We start from the raw sequence: 16153 nt of genomic DNA, 5'->3' as shown, positions 1-16153 counted from the left end.
CCAGAAGTTGTGAAATGGGCCATTTCCAGCTTCCGGAGGGTTCTGGGGTGGTGGGGAAGGCCATTTTCATCCTCCCCAGGCTCCAAGAAAGCCTCTGGAGCCTGGGGAGGGCAAAAAATGGGCCTTCTAGGCCCACCTTTTTGCTACTGTGTGCCAAAAGCGGGGGGAGCATGGGGGAGGGGGATGCATGCACATGCGCGGGGGAGGAAAGTATTGAATTATGAGTGTGGGCACGCATGTGTGACCCCCCCCCCGCACTCCCCCCACTTTTGGCACGCAATGGCAAAAAGGTTAGCATCACTGTCCTAGACTATTCAGTTTATATTCAGGGAGATGCAAATGGTTTGTCTTTGAAATATTCTGAGTTCAAACTATCCATTTTGAGTGTTTTAGGCATAAAAGAAAACTTGGCTCTTTAGAAGGCGTTGTTTTCAGAATTCTAACTGTCTGAGACAGGGCAACTGGCCTTGTTTTGCAACATGTGACTGGATTTTTCTCCCAAAACCTTTTCCAGCCTAGATGTTCAGCATTTCCCTGCTGCTTCTGCTTTAGATTCGAGAAGTAGAAAAAAGAAATAATAAAGCAAATGGCAGATAGAAGGAGACTGCTTGCAGTGGCATAATTGTCAATCTGCCTCAAAAGCTTAAAACCTTTCATTTAGATGGATAAGTTATATGATGCTTGTGTTTTTTTATTTGTACTTTTATTCTACAGAAAGCTCATTCAATAGTGTTTGCATTCATACATACTAGTTTATTTGCTACACAATCATTGCTAAAGTAACTGATGTTATATAAGCGTAAACAAATAATAGAAAAAAGCAATTAATAGAAAGCTGATTTATGGAACTTTTATATGTGTATTCTGTGCAGGATCTGAAATGTTTGCTTATATCTGCAACCAGTAACTATTACTAGGTGTAAACAAAATAATTAGGAAAGAACAACAATTACTTTTCTATGGCTTGCATCTGAAAGTCAGATGTTTGTGGGTGGAATCATCAAAAACTACCATAGCAGGTTAAAATATTGTGGGATTTTCAAATCCAAACTGAAAAAGTCTTGGCTTATATCACACCAAATTTAATTGTTATTGAAAAGAAGATGGATAATTGATGTGGCAATATCAGGAGACAGTAGAATAGAAGACCAAAAATTGGAAAGAAGTATCAAGATCTGAAAACTGAAGTTGAAAGATTATGACATTATATTAAGTTGAAAGTCATGGTGATATCCGAAATTACTAGCACATGGGGTACCATACTAAAAAAAATATTGGACAGCATTTAGAAAATCTGTGCATTGACAAAATTCCCATCTATCAATTACAAAAAAACCACATTGCATGGTTCCACACCTACTAGAGTACTTCTTGAATATTGTCCTGCAGCAATAGTGTTAACACCATCAACAATAACATCTGTCTACCTCAGGTTCTTGGGAAGGGCTCAACAGGTGGATAAAAAAGCCAAGTCCAGTCTAAATAATAATAATAATAATAATGACTGTGGCAAAAGATAATAGAACAACTATGACAAAAAAGCAAAGATAGTACCAATAATAATGGATGCCTTGGTAGAATTCCAAAATATCTTCCTGAGTCACTAAAACCATTGGCACTGGCAAACTCACCATCAGTCTAATTACAAAAGGCATCTTTACTTGGAAAAGCTTACATCCTGTGACAATTATATTAATATTATTAAGCAACATCTGCCTATCCCAGGACCTTAAGAAGAACTTAATTGGTAGATAAAAATGCCAAAGCCAATTTAAATATCTGGCTGACTGTTTTACTACAAATTTTTTACCACAAATTTTTAATTTGGTGAAATAGTTTTTGGTTGTTTCCTAACAGGAAACAATATTTCTATATTATGTTTTAATATTTTAGTAAATATACTAAAAACCATGCTGGCTGATTTTTGGGAAATCAGCTCATATATATTAATCAAGCCAGAGTATTGTCCTAGCTACTTTTACAGTTCTGGGGTTAAAAATAAGTGAGCAGTAACAGTTTCCTATGACCTGAACATTTCAAATGTAGGTAACCTGAAACATTTTATCTGTGTATTAAAGTGGGGTTGCTTTGTTCCATCCTTGAAACAAATACATGTTTTTTATGCATACTTTACATCTGCCTGTTCCTTCTCTTCCTAAAAGAAGATTTGTTAGTATGCTTAGAAGCAAACCATATCTTTGCACAGGTATGTTTCTGATGAAAATCAACCAATTACTTTGTAAAAGCAATAAGATCACTATTCTGGATAAACTACTAGGAGGAAAAATCATTTATGGAAATAATAATGGTAGCGATAGTGACCTGATTGAATTATGAAAAAAAAGAAGGTAACTGGAGGCATTTGGTTGCTGTCTTTTATGTATTCCAATTGTTTCCAGCACTTACTAGTCATTATAAACAGAATGTATACTCAATTATTCCACACAGAATCAACAATTAAAAGCAAGAATTAGTTACATGGAGCTGAAGCTAAGTAAAGGTAAAGGTTCCCCTTGCACATATGTGCTTGTCATTCCTGACTCTAGGGGGCAGTGCTCATCTCCATTTCAAAGTTGAAGAGCCAATGCTATCCAAAGACATCTCCATGGTCATGTGGCCTGCATGACTAAATGCCAAAGGCGCACGGAAAGGTGGTCCCTATTTTTCTGCTTGCATTTTTTACGTGCTTTCGAACTGCTAGGTTGGCAGAAGCTGGGACAAGTAACGAGAGCTCACCCTGTTACGTGGCACTAGGGATTCGAACCGCTGAACTGCCAACCTTTCGATAGACAAGCTCAGTGCCTTAGCCCCTGAACAACTATGTCCCTGTACGAAGACATTGCAAAATTTTAAAATGTGGCGTATATTAAGCTTATAATACACCAGATTAAACTGCACTAAAAGCTGTTAAATTACTTAAAAATGTACAGAAAAGACACACAGTTTATTAAAGGATCTGATTACATAAATAGGGATGGTCAAGAATGGAAAAGGTATGAAAGGAGAATCTGGGTTAGGCATTTCAAAAATGGAAGGACTATCTTGGCCTGACCTTGAAAAAAGACTTCTGATGGGAATTTCATCATGGTCCGTGTAGAATATAGAGGGACTTTGCACCATAAGTCATGAAGGCCTTTACATGGCAAAACATTCATTCATTATATGTCAAAACATATATTGTTTGGTCATGGTTGGCTTATTGTCCAGTAAGTCAGCCATGACCAAGCAATATTTATTTATTGTTATACTATGTTTATATGAATGCATTCAATTGAATTAAAATTAAAACAAAATGCATCATAGTATCACAAAAGATTTCACTGAATTAAATAATTGGCAGAAAATATAGACCGTACAAAAGTGAGTTGAAAGGAGGAAAAATTATCCATGAAATTCATAGGAGGAAGGATTAGATTTTTCTTCAACATGGACCTACCGTATATACTCGAGTATAAGCCGAGTTTTTCAGCACATTTTTTGTGCTGAAAAACGTCCCCTCGGCTTATACTCGGGTCTATACGGCTTATACTCGAGTTTTTTTTTTTTTTTAAGCCCCTCGGCTTATACTCGAGTATATACGGCTTATACTCGAGTTTTTTTTTTTTTCTTTTTTTCACATTTTACCGGACTGAAGCCCTGCCGGTGCAGTGAGAGGGCGGGGCGGGGGAGCCGCCAGCCTTCTCAGCTGAGGAGGAGGTTTCCCAACCGGTGGGTGCCTCATTTCCACCTGCATACTCGAGTCCCCAGTTTACCCCAGTTTTTGGGGTAAAATTGGGGACCTCGGCTTATACTCGGATCGGCTTATATTCGAGTATATACGGTAAATTGGAAATGGCTCCAGTATTAAGGGAGGTAGAGACAAACTCAGAAACGATTCTTCAAGTACAAGCAGCAAGTTTCTATTAATGACTGTGTTTCTCCATTCCACGACTTAAAACAGGTACAGCAGGATGACTAGCACTGGCTACTAATAATTTCCTGGAAACATTTAAGAATTTCCTGGATGCCATAAATCACTGAGGCCTGATCATTTTAGTGGATCTTCTTCATTTGGAGGATGGGATATATGACTTGAGATAAGTTTAAAATGTAGGATAATATAACCATTGGGCCCATTTCTAATTAAAGCCTTAGTGGTTAATAGTCTTTAACTTACTGGTTTATTTTCAGTGGCATCAAATATGCAATACATTCTAGCAATTAAAGGGTGCAAAGTCAATTGGACACAAACCAATTCAGGTAGGGGTACAAAACTCTACCTACATGAAGTTTTGTAATGTAATATCCAGAACAACTTGAAGCCCCTCAAAGCTTTTTGTGTGGACCCCCAAGCTGCTTTGAAAATTGCTGGTAAATTATAATGCAATGAGATATAAAGGGAATTTTAAAAAAATACATGGGAGAATATATAACTAAATTTGCATTTAAAGTTAATAACTTTTGCTTTCAATTTTCCCCATGAACCTCTTTTCCCAATTTTTGGAATATAGCCTTCATAGGCCCCGTGTGAAGATAGTGCAGTAATGTAGATTTTGTTCCTCTTTAACAACACCATTCCATCTGCTCAGTGTCATCCAGAGGCGCTTTTCCAGGTGGCCAGCCGATTCATGAATTCTAGCTGTATCAGACTGTCCACTCAAAGTTAAAACCGCTAAGATTCTGCTGTGGTATACAAACATTTTCCAACATGAAGTGTCATTAATACAGAGTGCAAGCCAGAAGGGTAGTTACTGGGGAGTTTTTGTATATGTTTCGATATATTTCAGTTTGTTTATCTCCAATATCGACAGAGTGCTAAGTGAGGTATGTGTTGATGCATGAGCCTTAGCTTTCTTTGCATCACAGTTGGTGTAAGAAAATTCTGGGTACACTTGGCAAATACAAAAACATTTCTTTCATCAGAAGTTATGCTAGTTCTATTATATAAATAAGTAATAAGTTCCCTCCTAATGAAGCCATTTCTATCATACTTAATAGTGGCTGCAAAAATACTCATTACCCCTGTTCCTTCCTTAATACAAAAATAATCCCTTCAGCCCCTTATTCCACTTTTTTTTTCAATCATCAAATTCAGAAATCTCAATTTCACTTTTCCCCCCCATTTTCAGTTCACAGAAGATTTTGAGGGTCTTATAAAAGTACTTATTGCTTTGTTCCCTGACCAGCTAGTTCTACCACCTTCACAATGCATTCTTCCATTGTGGATATCTCAGTATTTCTCCACCTTTGTGCAAATAATAATCTTGCTGCAGTTATCATATATAAAACCAGTCTCCTTAAGTTTTTTTAATTGACTATCCATTAGTCCCAATAAAAAGAGTTCTGGTTTCATCTTGATATTACTATTAAAAGTCTTTGTATTGTATGTGTACTGGTATGTCAGTTATGCCACACCCCAATAGACAAAGAATTTAGGAAAACAAGTCTAGAATTTTGTTATTGTATATGCTTATTGCAGCAAAAATGTATATGCCCAAAAATGGTAAGATACAATAACACTATAATGGAAGAATGTATAGAAAAACTGAGATGTTTTAATTAAAGGTGTATTTTTCCCCCTGGCTCTATACTTCTCTTTCCCCCCTTTTCTTTTTCCATTTCCCTATTATATGTATTTTCATTTGTATTTTCTATTATGATAATTTCAATAAAATTATATAAATTATGCCACTTCATCGAACAGAAGGCTGTATTCACAATTACTGTGGCTTTAGTTACTCAGTTGCATTACTACAATGCATTGTTCATAGATCTATCCTTGAAATAAGTTTCATTTAGTGTCTGAAAAGTGTACACAGAATTACACTGTCAATACTTTGATTATGTCAGCTGTTACTTGTGTTTTCACAAAATGTTAATACACTCAAGACTCATTTATGATACAACTGATAAGAAATAGAAAAAAATCTTGCTTGTTTATAAAAGCTATAAAACTCAACAATTAGAATGTTAAATATTTACCCATTTTAAAATATTAACATTAAATGCCCTTGCAAAAGATTGAACGCTAATGTATTTTCCTTGGATTTTCATTGAGTAACGAATGAATATAAGAACCAGCACTAACAAGGAAACAAGCATAGTTTAATGGTCAATGCTAAAAATAATCTTCAGCCATCCCCTCAAGTGAAGGAAATTCCTACCACACCTCAAACCAAAAATTAGAGAAAGAGAGTTAAGCCACATAATTTCACCACGGTAAAATTATACCCTTACTTGTACAATCTCTTCTGTTCAGCAAGGAATACTTCATTCTCCAGAACCTTTTGCAGCAAATTATACTTCGTGAAATGCTTATATCTACAAGATAACACTTATACCTTGAGGGCATCATCTAGAATCTGGTATATTCTTTGGCAGAAAAGTACCAAATTATCTTCAGGTAGGAAATTATTTGTTTTTAAAACTTCTATTAATTCTGTGGTAATGTGCCTTTGGTTACTACATTTCAAATCCAATTTATCTACTATTGTTATATAGTGTTATTTTTCATAACATAGAACTTTTAAAATGATGTACCTTATAATAAATATACATTTATCTAATTTATGCATGAATTAAGAACGTATGGAAACTTCTCAAGATAAAAGATTTAAGATTATTTTGCACAGGTTTGGTAGAAAACAGATTATTGGGCAAGAGTAGAAGAAAACAATACTGAAAATTTCCTAAGAGTTAGCTTTAATGGAATCCTATCTTCTCCTGTGCCAGCACTAATGTAGATCTGAATCTGCTGCCTAGCTGCTCCATTGTAGCACTATGATGTTGCTATTTTTCCAGTTCTCTTAAGCCATTATTCCAGGAAGCCTGCCTATTGCTCAGCTGCTTCCAGAACAGACTTTGGAGAGAACAGGAATATATTTCAGAAGGTGAAGTATACAAAAACAGATCTGCATGTGTTGATTCACTCATCTAATACAAGATTCTGATTGAGCTATAAAGATAACTATCTATTGAAAGCTATTAGCCTATTATTTAAGAGTCAACGACTTCATTTAGTGGTTTATACTCAGATCTAATGATCCATATTAGATATTTTTCAACCAATGTTGTATTTTTCGGGTTCTTTTGCTAAAGCATTTCATTTATTGAAAATCAGTTCAGTTCAAAAGCAGCAGATAGCAAACCAGAATGAAAAATTCTTTTAGACATAGTCAAATAGCAAGAGCACATCTAGATAATGAAAACATGAGGCATGAGGCAACTGATTGGGACGCCAGAAATGTGTGGTTGAATAGAATTTTTATCAGCAAACGCAAATGAAAAAAAGTATGCTTGTCCTTTTGCTTTAGATAAGCTATGATACAAAGTAAACATTTAATTTTCTTAATTATGTAATTAAAATGAATTCAACAAACAAAAAAAATAGGTAGGAAGAAAAGAAAAACGGTACCAGAAAAATATTTATCTCTTAGGAGACATGAAATACATATTATAAACTTTTATAACAGAAGGCTTAGAGATTATTCTGATTTACACATATTAAAGTGTATACTTCATTTACTAACAATTTCATGGAACAGAATTTATTCAATAGAAGTGAATGCTTATAAGCGAATATATCTTTATCTCAATCAATTCCTAATTTATATTCTGCTTAGAAACTTTTGATCTTATTTTTTTAAAATATAATTTGGGCATTTGCTTGAATACAAAATGAATCTATTTACTAATCTGAATTAGGCATAAATTACTTGTTTAGATTATTTTTCCATGTTTCTTGTGTTGATTTATCATCTAATACTAACATTGTCAGGGCAACAAACTTATACTTTATATATAAGCAAGAATTTGTGCTATTTGATATTGAAGTTAATTGCTCAATCTCTTACATGCAAAATTTCAATTTATAAGTATTGATCTTGACTTGACATTTACTGAACGCAACTGTTGTATAATATTTAGTCCTTTAACTTTGGTTGCTGTTTTGGCCATCATTGTGCATTCTTTCTTCCCAAATTTTCTGGAATCAATTAACTAATTTTTTTACTCATTTTTGAAATCAACAAGGAATAATATTTTTACTGTGCAGTTATGCTGCAGTACAGTAGTTCCTTTCAATTTATTTTATAGGATAATAATAACTTATTTTAAATGGAAGGACAGTTAAAGAAAATATAATTTCTCTTACTTCTGAATCTAAGGAACTATATCTAGGCTTTCCAATTAATTGTCTAAGTCTTCTCATTCTTACGCTTAAATAACTTTTTTTTACAAAGCATACACTACTAAACAACAGCTAACAACTAAATAGCCAGCTGTAAACCCCCCAATCAATAATTAAAAAGCCACACACAACCAGGTACAATACAAATACCACACACGCACAATAGTCCAAAGCACACACTCTGCTACAGAGACGTTCCCCGAGAATGAGCTCTAACTTGAGTCCGAAAGCTTGAAAGAATACACCTCTGGTCCCTGTGACCGACCCAGATTGGATCCTGCAACTTTATCCAGGGACACATATATTCACCTTCATTCGTATCTAGCCTGTATTTGAAAATCCCTAATAAAAGGGAAGAAACCATTTCATGATGTAACACAGAGAGTTCTTAATTACTTTCTACTATTTTATGTATTTACGTTCTTGGAGTTTCCTGTCATTAGTTCTAGTGTTAAAAGCAAATGAGAATAAGTCCAAATTCTCTCCAGTGTGACAGCCCTTCACATACCTGAAGACAGTTTCCATGTCCCCTCCCAACCTTCTTTTCTGCAAGTTAGTCATACCTAAATCTTTTAACCTTCCTTGTAAGACCTGGTTCCTGTCTTTTCATTGTCTTGGTAGCACTGCTCTGGACTTGTTCCAGTTTATTGGTTCTTTTTAAAACTGAGATGTGCACAGTAGTGGGTTTCACTTACCTTCGCTACTGGTTCGGAACTGTGAGTGTGCGCGTGCATGTGCTTGCTTTGCTTGTGGGGCTTTTGTACATGCACAGAACCTTCTGCACATGTGCAGAGTGTCCATGATGATGTCTGGGTGGGTGGGCGGAGCCTCTTGCCGCTGCCGCTACCAGTTCACCTGAACCAGGGCGAACCAGTAAAGTAGAACAGGATAAATTACTTTCTGATACCTGGATTCTGAAGTCCACTTGATGGTCTTAAGTGCTGTTGGCCTTCTTTGTAGCTGGAACATGTTGAGCTTGTGTTCTACTAGTACACTCAAGGCCTTCTCATATGTGCTTCTCTTGAACCAGATTTCTTTGCTTTTATAAATGTTTCTTCTTTTTACCTAGATTTATAATTTTACATTTCTCCTTGTTAAATTTGATTCTTTGTTTCAACTGACTGTCAAGTCTTTTTGAATCTTTTCCTTTCCTCTCAGGTATTACTCACATATCCTAGTTTTGTATTGTCTGCAAATTTGGTAAGCATTTCCTTGACTTCCTCATCCATATATATATATAAATATAAAAGTGCTAAACAGCAACACACCCAGGACAGACCTCCATGGCATCCTACTTGAAATGTCTCTCAAGGCAGATCTGACACATTTATAAATGTTTAAGATCCTTGAACAAGTTATGGATCCACCTATGTTTTTAAATCCATGTTTTGATAATAAGGATGCTATGAGAGACTTGCCTAAATGCCTTGCTGAAGTCAAGACACTGACTGTCCTTCCCCAATTATTTATTTTTTCACATTTCCGAACTTCCCATCTCCTTCAAAGAGCAATTAACCAACTATCATGAGATCAGGTTAGTTTGGAGTGACCTCTTCTGCATATATCCATGTTGGCTCCTGTTAACTAATCAATCCTTATTTAATCAATCCTTATTTAAGTGCTCACAGACACTACTTTTCTATCACCTATTTACTTTCAATTTCTTTGCTGGGCTCTGGATTTGAGCCCTCAATTTTCCTTTAGGCTTTATTTTCATTGACCAGAGAAAGCTTTCTCCTAAATAAAAAGGCTTACCTTATATCTTACAAACTGAACAATAAATAGACTCTAAATCACAAGTAGAAACATATAAAAGATTGTTTACAAGTCTATATATTTCTCTTTGTTATACATTGTATCTATTATCTAAGAGGACAAATAATTTGTATTATCTTTATATCTTCTATAAACTTGGCTAGAGAAAGGCTGGATCTATTTAATTTAGAATGCCAACAAGGTAGAGAATTTCTTCTCTGACAACCAAGTCTCTATTGTCTTTTCTTACCATTTGTTACCACCAAGTAAAGTCTGGACTGTGTTTTTCTACAATACTGTGTTTTCAGTATTTTTTCATTTTATAATTTAAATGAATATAAAAATTAGTGCACAGAATAGTATCTTATATAAGATCTTTTAAACTATATATTAGAAGAAAAATACATCCAATCAACTGCCTGATTTACTTAGGATTTTCCATATATCAGGTAAACACAGAAAATTAGATCTGCAAAAATCCAGATATCTACTAGATATCTACTGAGATACAAAATACTGTCAATCTTTACTCCCTTCATCCAGATTTTTTTCCAGATTATATATGATAGCCTGACAAGAAGTGCTTTTATAAATCTATACAATTGTTAGAACAATAAACATTTCTTTATTGAGAGCATATGCACCAAGACATATGCTCTCTTTATTGAGAGCATATGCACCAAGACAAATTCCTTGTGTGTCCAATCACACTTGGCCAATAAAATTCTATTCTATTCTATTCTATTCTATTCTATTCTATTCTATTCTATTCTATTCTAACTTACTCAATATGGTTTCCACGGTTGATGCTGATACCTTGCAGAAAATTCTTCAGCTACCAGACTTGGATGCTCTAGACATGCCTCTCTTTACCAATGAATTCAAGACTGTGATCTTGCAGATGAACTTAAGTAAAGCAACAGTGCAGGGTATCATTTCATTCCTGCTGAGATCTACAAAGGCCTAGACCCAAATGCTTTATAGACATTCTAAGACATCTTGGAAATCATTTGATCCACAGAGGACAGTGTCTGTGCTGCCCTAATTGTGGCTCTCTATAAAAGATAAGGAAAGCAAATTAGACTGCAGTTAGGAAGGACCTACCACAATTGATCAAATGGTTAAAAGTGACAGCAGAAGTTTCTAGTGTAAGATCTGCAAGGTTCTGTTAATGTAGCCTTGTTTTAAAAAAGTAGTTCTTGTAGTCATATTTCCTGTTTGGCTTACCTGGGAGGGCTGACATGACGTGCTAGAGACTCTGTGCTTTCAGACTGGGCTACAGAGCCACCACCAGGTCCAGAGCTGAACTGCACAACATTGTCTTTGAAGCCAGAGGATTGCCATATTATACTTTAAAACTACAGCCATTTTTCATGGCAGGGAAATACAAATGGAAGCATGCTAATCAATGTCTTAGTAAGCTAACACCAATGTTTATAATGTGAAATAAAATAATTTACGCTATTAGGTTGAACATTCATATTGGATAATTTCAACTGAAGGAAGAGTTCAAAATAGACAATGGGAAAATGTATATAGAGTCCTAAAATAAGTTAAATATGTATGCCTTATCTTTTACATGCCACTAAGCAGTAACAAATCCTTTTAATGCTACTTTGTTTAGCTAAGTCTACTGAATGTTGTACTCGTTCAAGCTAAGTGCAAATGTAAAATTTTTTTAACTCCAAGCTTAGAATAATTTTAAATCTTAAATATGTAGAAATTAGCTCCTAGACAAAACAAAGAAAACATTGTTCTGTTAACTATGTAATACCAGTATTTCCTTTCTTATCAACTTTTTAATGTTAACATATTTAATCTTCTTCTTTCTGCAGGACACACATGAAGAAAATGAATGTGGCAAAACCAAGTCAAGTGTTAACTATTTTTCTTCTCTTTGAAATGTCAGTATTTGGTCAATATGAGAGTGATGATTTTGAGGATGAATACGAACATGAAGTGGATAGTGAATATCCATCTATTTTTCATCAAATTCCTCATGTGGAATATAGCGTTCCATACCCCACCATAAGTGCTGAGTGTGCCAAAGAATGCTTCTGTTCACCTACTTTCCCAACAACCATGTACTGTGATCATCGTAAGCTTCTGACAATACCAAAGATTCCTGCTCACATCCAGCAACTTTATCTGCAGTATAATGAGATTGAAGCTGTGCCTCTGGAATCCTTCGTTAATGCTACAGCTTTGAAAGAAATTAATCTCAGCCACAACAAAATCAAGTCTCATAAAATTGACAACGGTGTATTCATCAAACTTGCAAACCTCATACAACTTCATTTAGAATATAATCAGTTAGAAGAAATTCCATTCCCATTACCTGGAAGCTTAGAAAGGTTGATCCTGGGTTTCAATCAAATTTCCAAGTCACACAATAAAGCCTTGGAAGGGTTAACACATTTAACAATGCTTGACCTCTGTAATAATTATCTTGAGGATTCCCAGCTCAAAGGAATAGACTTCTCAAGTATGAGAAATCTAATGCAGATTAACCTTTGTAACAATAAGCTACAGTCTATAAGTCTAGATCTACCACCTTCAGTGATGTATCTTTCGCTTGAAAATAATTCAATTTCTTCCATTCCAAATAATTACTTCCACAAGTTTCCAAATCTTACTGCTTTAAGAATGTCACACAATAATCTTGAAGAAATTCCTTATAATGCTTTTATGTTCTCTAATCTTCTGGAACTTAATCTTGGGCATAACAAATTGAAACACCTTTTCTATATTCCAAGAACCCTACAACATTTATACTTGGAAGATAATGAACTAGAAGGTTAGTTTAATTGCTTTTATAAATCTAGTTTTTTTAACATTTACTTTTACTTGAAATATATTTGATTACACTGTAATATATGTATTAGTGAATTAGCTTTCCAAAGGTTCTTATGCTAAAATTCATGTGGTACTAAATTAGCTAGCAACCATATGGAATTTTAATTTAGCATATTAGATATAGGAAGAAAACAAGTAGGAATTATAATGTTGCAACTAGCCTTTTGCTTAAAAGATACAAATACATGCCAAATCCTTACATAGGATTTATTGTGCAAAATAGATGGCCACAATTTCCCAAACTCTCAGTTAAGATCATATTTGATGTTGTTTTTTTGTCCCATATCAATGATTGAGGAACCTACATTAACAGACTGGTGGAGACTGAAAAAATCAATTTCAGCTTAAGTAAAGTCAGCAATGACAGAAGATTTCTGGTTATTGGTTTTGCTCTCATAACGGGAAAAGAATACTTTGGAATATCTTGCAAGAACCTATTTATTTTAATTAACATTGTTTTTGTCTTTTTACAGTCATGAATGTTACTTTAATGTGTCCTTCTATTGATCCACTAAACCTCAAACATTTAACATACATACGAGTTGACCAAAACAAGCTTACAGCTCCAATCAGCACCTATGCATTCTTCTGCTTTCCACACGTGCGGAGCATTTATTATGGAGAACAAAAAATTAGCAAAGATCAGCAAACACAGCTGAGAACACCTGTGTTCCGAAGATTTCTGACTCAAGAAGAATATGAAGAAGCAGAAGATTTTCATGAAGAACAAGATGAAAGCCATGATCACGATTCCAGAGGAAGTGACCATGACAACTACCATGACCCTTACTTCTATTAACAATTTTAAGAGGTAGTAAAACTATCAAACAAATAAAAAATAATAATATCAAGTACAAAAGAAAACGGAATAAACTGGAAAATGAAGTAAACCATCTGAAGCATATCAGTATATTTTGTAGCATATAGAATATTTTTATGTAGAAAATCTCAATAGCCATGAAAATAGTATTTCTTAGATCTTCAACCTATTAATAGCAGACTATGAAAACATTTTAAATATCATAGAATGATCCAGGTGACTAAAACAAACGCCATCACAATGTTAATATGGTAATGATAATATCTAAATCCTGATATATTAGAAACTGCAATATGATAGACTACTGTTATCTGACATAGATCTTATTTTTAGTTTGAATACATTTTCTAAGAGAAGTTACAGTTTATTCAGAATCCTAATTAGGCTTGCAGCAAAACCATTACAATAGTAGATTTAAAAACCTTTGGTATTTCAGTTAACTTTTAACTGAATGGTTAGGTGGTCAAGCATTTGACCATTTTATGCTTTATGCATGAAGGTGTGTCTGTGTATAAAATTAACATTCATGAAAAATTCAACTTTTGCCGAAATTAACTTCATAAATATGAAATTATTCAGGGAACTATCTATTGACTCAGAAGAATAAATTGAAGTTAATACATAACATTTCAGGAGTTTTTGGTTCATTATCATAAGCACCCTATTTTTATTTTTTTAAATTTTCTTTTGCCTATAGGTATTGTCTACCTTTTGGGTTACAATCAATCATTGTTGATATCATGAGTACTTTACCCCGGGCCCAATTCACTCTTGCTAAAAAATACAAAATACATTTCAAGTACATTTAATGAGTAACAAATTTAATGAAACTATCACTAAACAAGAACATACATGCAGACACATATTGCAACATAGGGAAAAATCAACAGACTTGGCTTATTCACTTCATCAACAATACAAGGCTATCAAAACTATTATTTTAAAAAATACATGATATTTTTAATCAGTATTCACATTTATTTTGCTTTCATATATGGATTTTAACAATAAATATTTAAATATATATTCTGTTTATAAAAGTATAAGATGTTACAAATAAATTATGATACGATTGAAATACATAGATTTTTTTGCCAGCAAATTACTTTACCTCTGTATTAAATTGGGTTATCAATAGACAGTGATGCACCAAAAAGATGGAATTTGATGCACCAAAAAGATGGAATTTCATTTTGATAATCTTTATTTTCCTTTTCTAAATACTAAACATCATGTTGTGCTCTTGACTTGAAATACCACATTAATTCATAAAAATGACTAACATTTAACAGATATTCTGTATTCTTAAAGATTAATATAATGTACTAGCATTACACAGGGATAAATAATTAGCTTCTTTTATATTTATTGTTATATAAAGCTATGAATTAAAAACTAACCATATAATCCTTTTGGGAACATTTCAGGAGACCGATGTAAGAGCTAACAGCAAAATATATTTTAGAAAAATTGGATTACATAGTTTTATTCCTATTTTCCCCTTCCTTTCAATCATGTCTGGTTCTTGGAGACTATCCGAACAAGTCCCTGCAGTTTTCTTGGCAAAGCTTTCAGAAATTGTTTGCGTCCTTCCAAGGACTGAAAATGACTATCCCAATCATGGTCTCTGTGTTTCTAGTCTGATGCATTAACTTCTACAGCAAAATGGCTTTTACTTATAGAGATATTATATACAATATTGAGTCATCTAACTAAGTACCTTTCATTGATAATACATACCATAAATTTTTGATTTTCAGTTAAGTGAGAATACTAGCAATAGATTTTATTTACACTTGTGTTGTTTGAACAGCTTGGCTAAATTAGCTAGTATATTTTAGGTAGCATCTTGGTTCTAAAGATATAGTCGTTTTTGTTTTAAAATATATATAAATGAGATATATCATGTATGCCAATAAATTAAGACTTTAAATGTTCTTCATCCTTCATGTAATTTTCAAGGTAAAGCAATTTTTATACTTTTTTAATTTTTATACATTTATCACTGATCTTTAATGTTTTGCCATTTCTACCCTAGCAGTTACCAAAAGGAAAAAAGCCCCTTTCTTATTCCATAGTATTATCTTTATCAAAAGTAACAAATATTATTTCCAGAAAATAGTATATCATGTTATCTGATAATCTTTAATGTCATCTATTGCATTTCTTATCAACTAAACCAAATGTGGATCAATATCTGTTATATTCCACAATCCACATATTCCCCAACGTGAGAATAGAAAACTGAACATATCTTCATTCATTTCCACCAAATAAAAACCTCTGTCAAGATTGAACCACTTTGCTTCTTTCAAACCTTAACACTTTTCAATTTGCGAATGAACTGGAGGAAGGGAAGAGAAAATAGAATGCTGAAAATGTGTGTGTGGACCGTGAGAGCCTGGCAACCGTCAAGGTCACCAATGCAGGTGCGAAAGAGATGGACTGTTCCCATTACAAAAGGACTTCTCATAATTGGACAATGTAATCACCCAGGGGTGAGGAGAAAGGGAAATCCTTGTTTATCTAAGCAACCATTTGCACAGGGAAAGCCA

The 16153-nt window shown here is 33.9% G+C and overlaps 2 protein-coding genes across 4 annotated transcripts in view; one reads left to right on the top strand and one right to left on the bottom strand.

Annotated features, from left to right (window-relative positions):
* Nucleotides 1-16153, bottom strand: part of CENPP (centromere protein P) — a 167533-nt gene that overhangs the window by 116374 nt on the left and 35006 nt on the right. The window lies entirely within an intron of this gene.
* OMD (osteomodulin) lies at nucleotides 6171-15535 on the top strand. Of its 2 annotated transcripts, none has more exons than XM_058171329.1 (3): nucleotides 6171-6382; nucleotides 11758-12719; nucleotides 13252-15535. In XM_058171329.1, the coding sequence occupies exons 2-3, from the start codon at nucleotides 11765-11767 to the stop codon at nucleotides 13575-13577; spliced, it is 1281 nt and encodes a 426-aa protein (XP_058027312.1). In that variant the 5' UTR covers nucleotides 6171-6382; nucleotides 11758-11764; the 3' UTR covers nucleotides 13578-15535. The 2 variants fall into 2 exon arrangements, with proteins under 2 accessions (XP_058027312.1, XP_058027313.1); XM_058171330.1 differs by lacking the exon at nucleotides 6171-6382 and adding an exon at nucleotides 6753-6869.

The sequence above is a fragment of the Ahaetulla prasina genome, chromosome 2, assembly GCF_028640845.1.
Source record: "Ahaetulla prasina isolate Xishuangbanna chromosome 2, ASM2864084v1, whole genome shotgun sequence".
Lineage (NCBI taxonomy): Eukaryota > Metazoa > Chordata > Lepidosauria > Squamata > Colubridae > Ahaetulla > Ahaetulla prasina.
The sequence above is the reverse complement of the archived record's forward strand: the minus strand, read 5'-3'. Positions and strand labels throughout refer to the sequence as shown.

Coding starts and splice junctions, on each gene's coding strand:
- OMD (XM_058171329.1), top strand. CDS start 11,765: ATGAAGAAAATGAATGTGGCAAAACCAAGTCAAGTGTTAACTATTTTT. Junction 12,720..13,251: donor GGAAGATAATGAACTAGAAG/GTTAGTTTAATT, acceptor GTCTTTTTACAG/TCATGAATGTTACTTTAATG.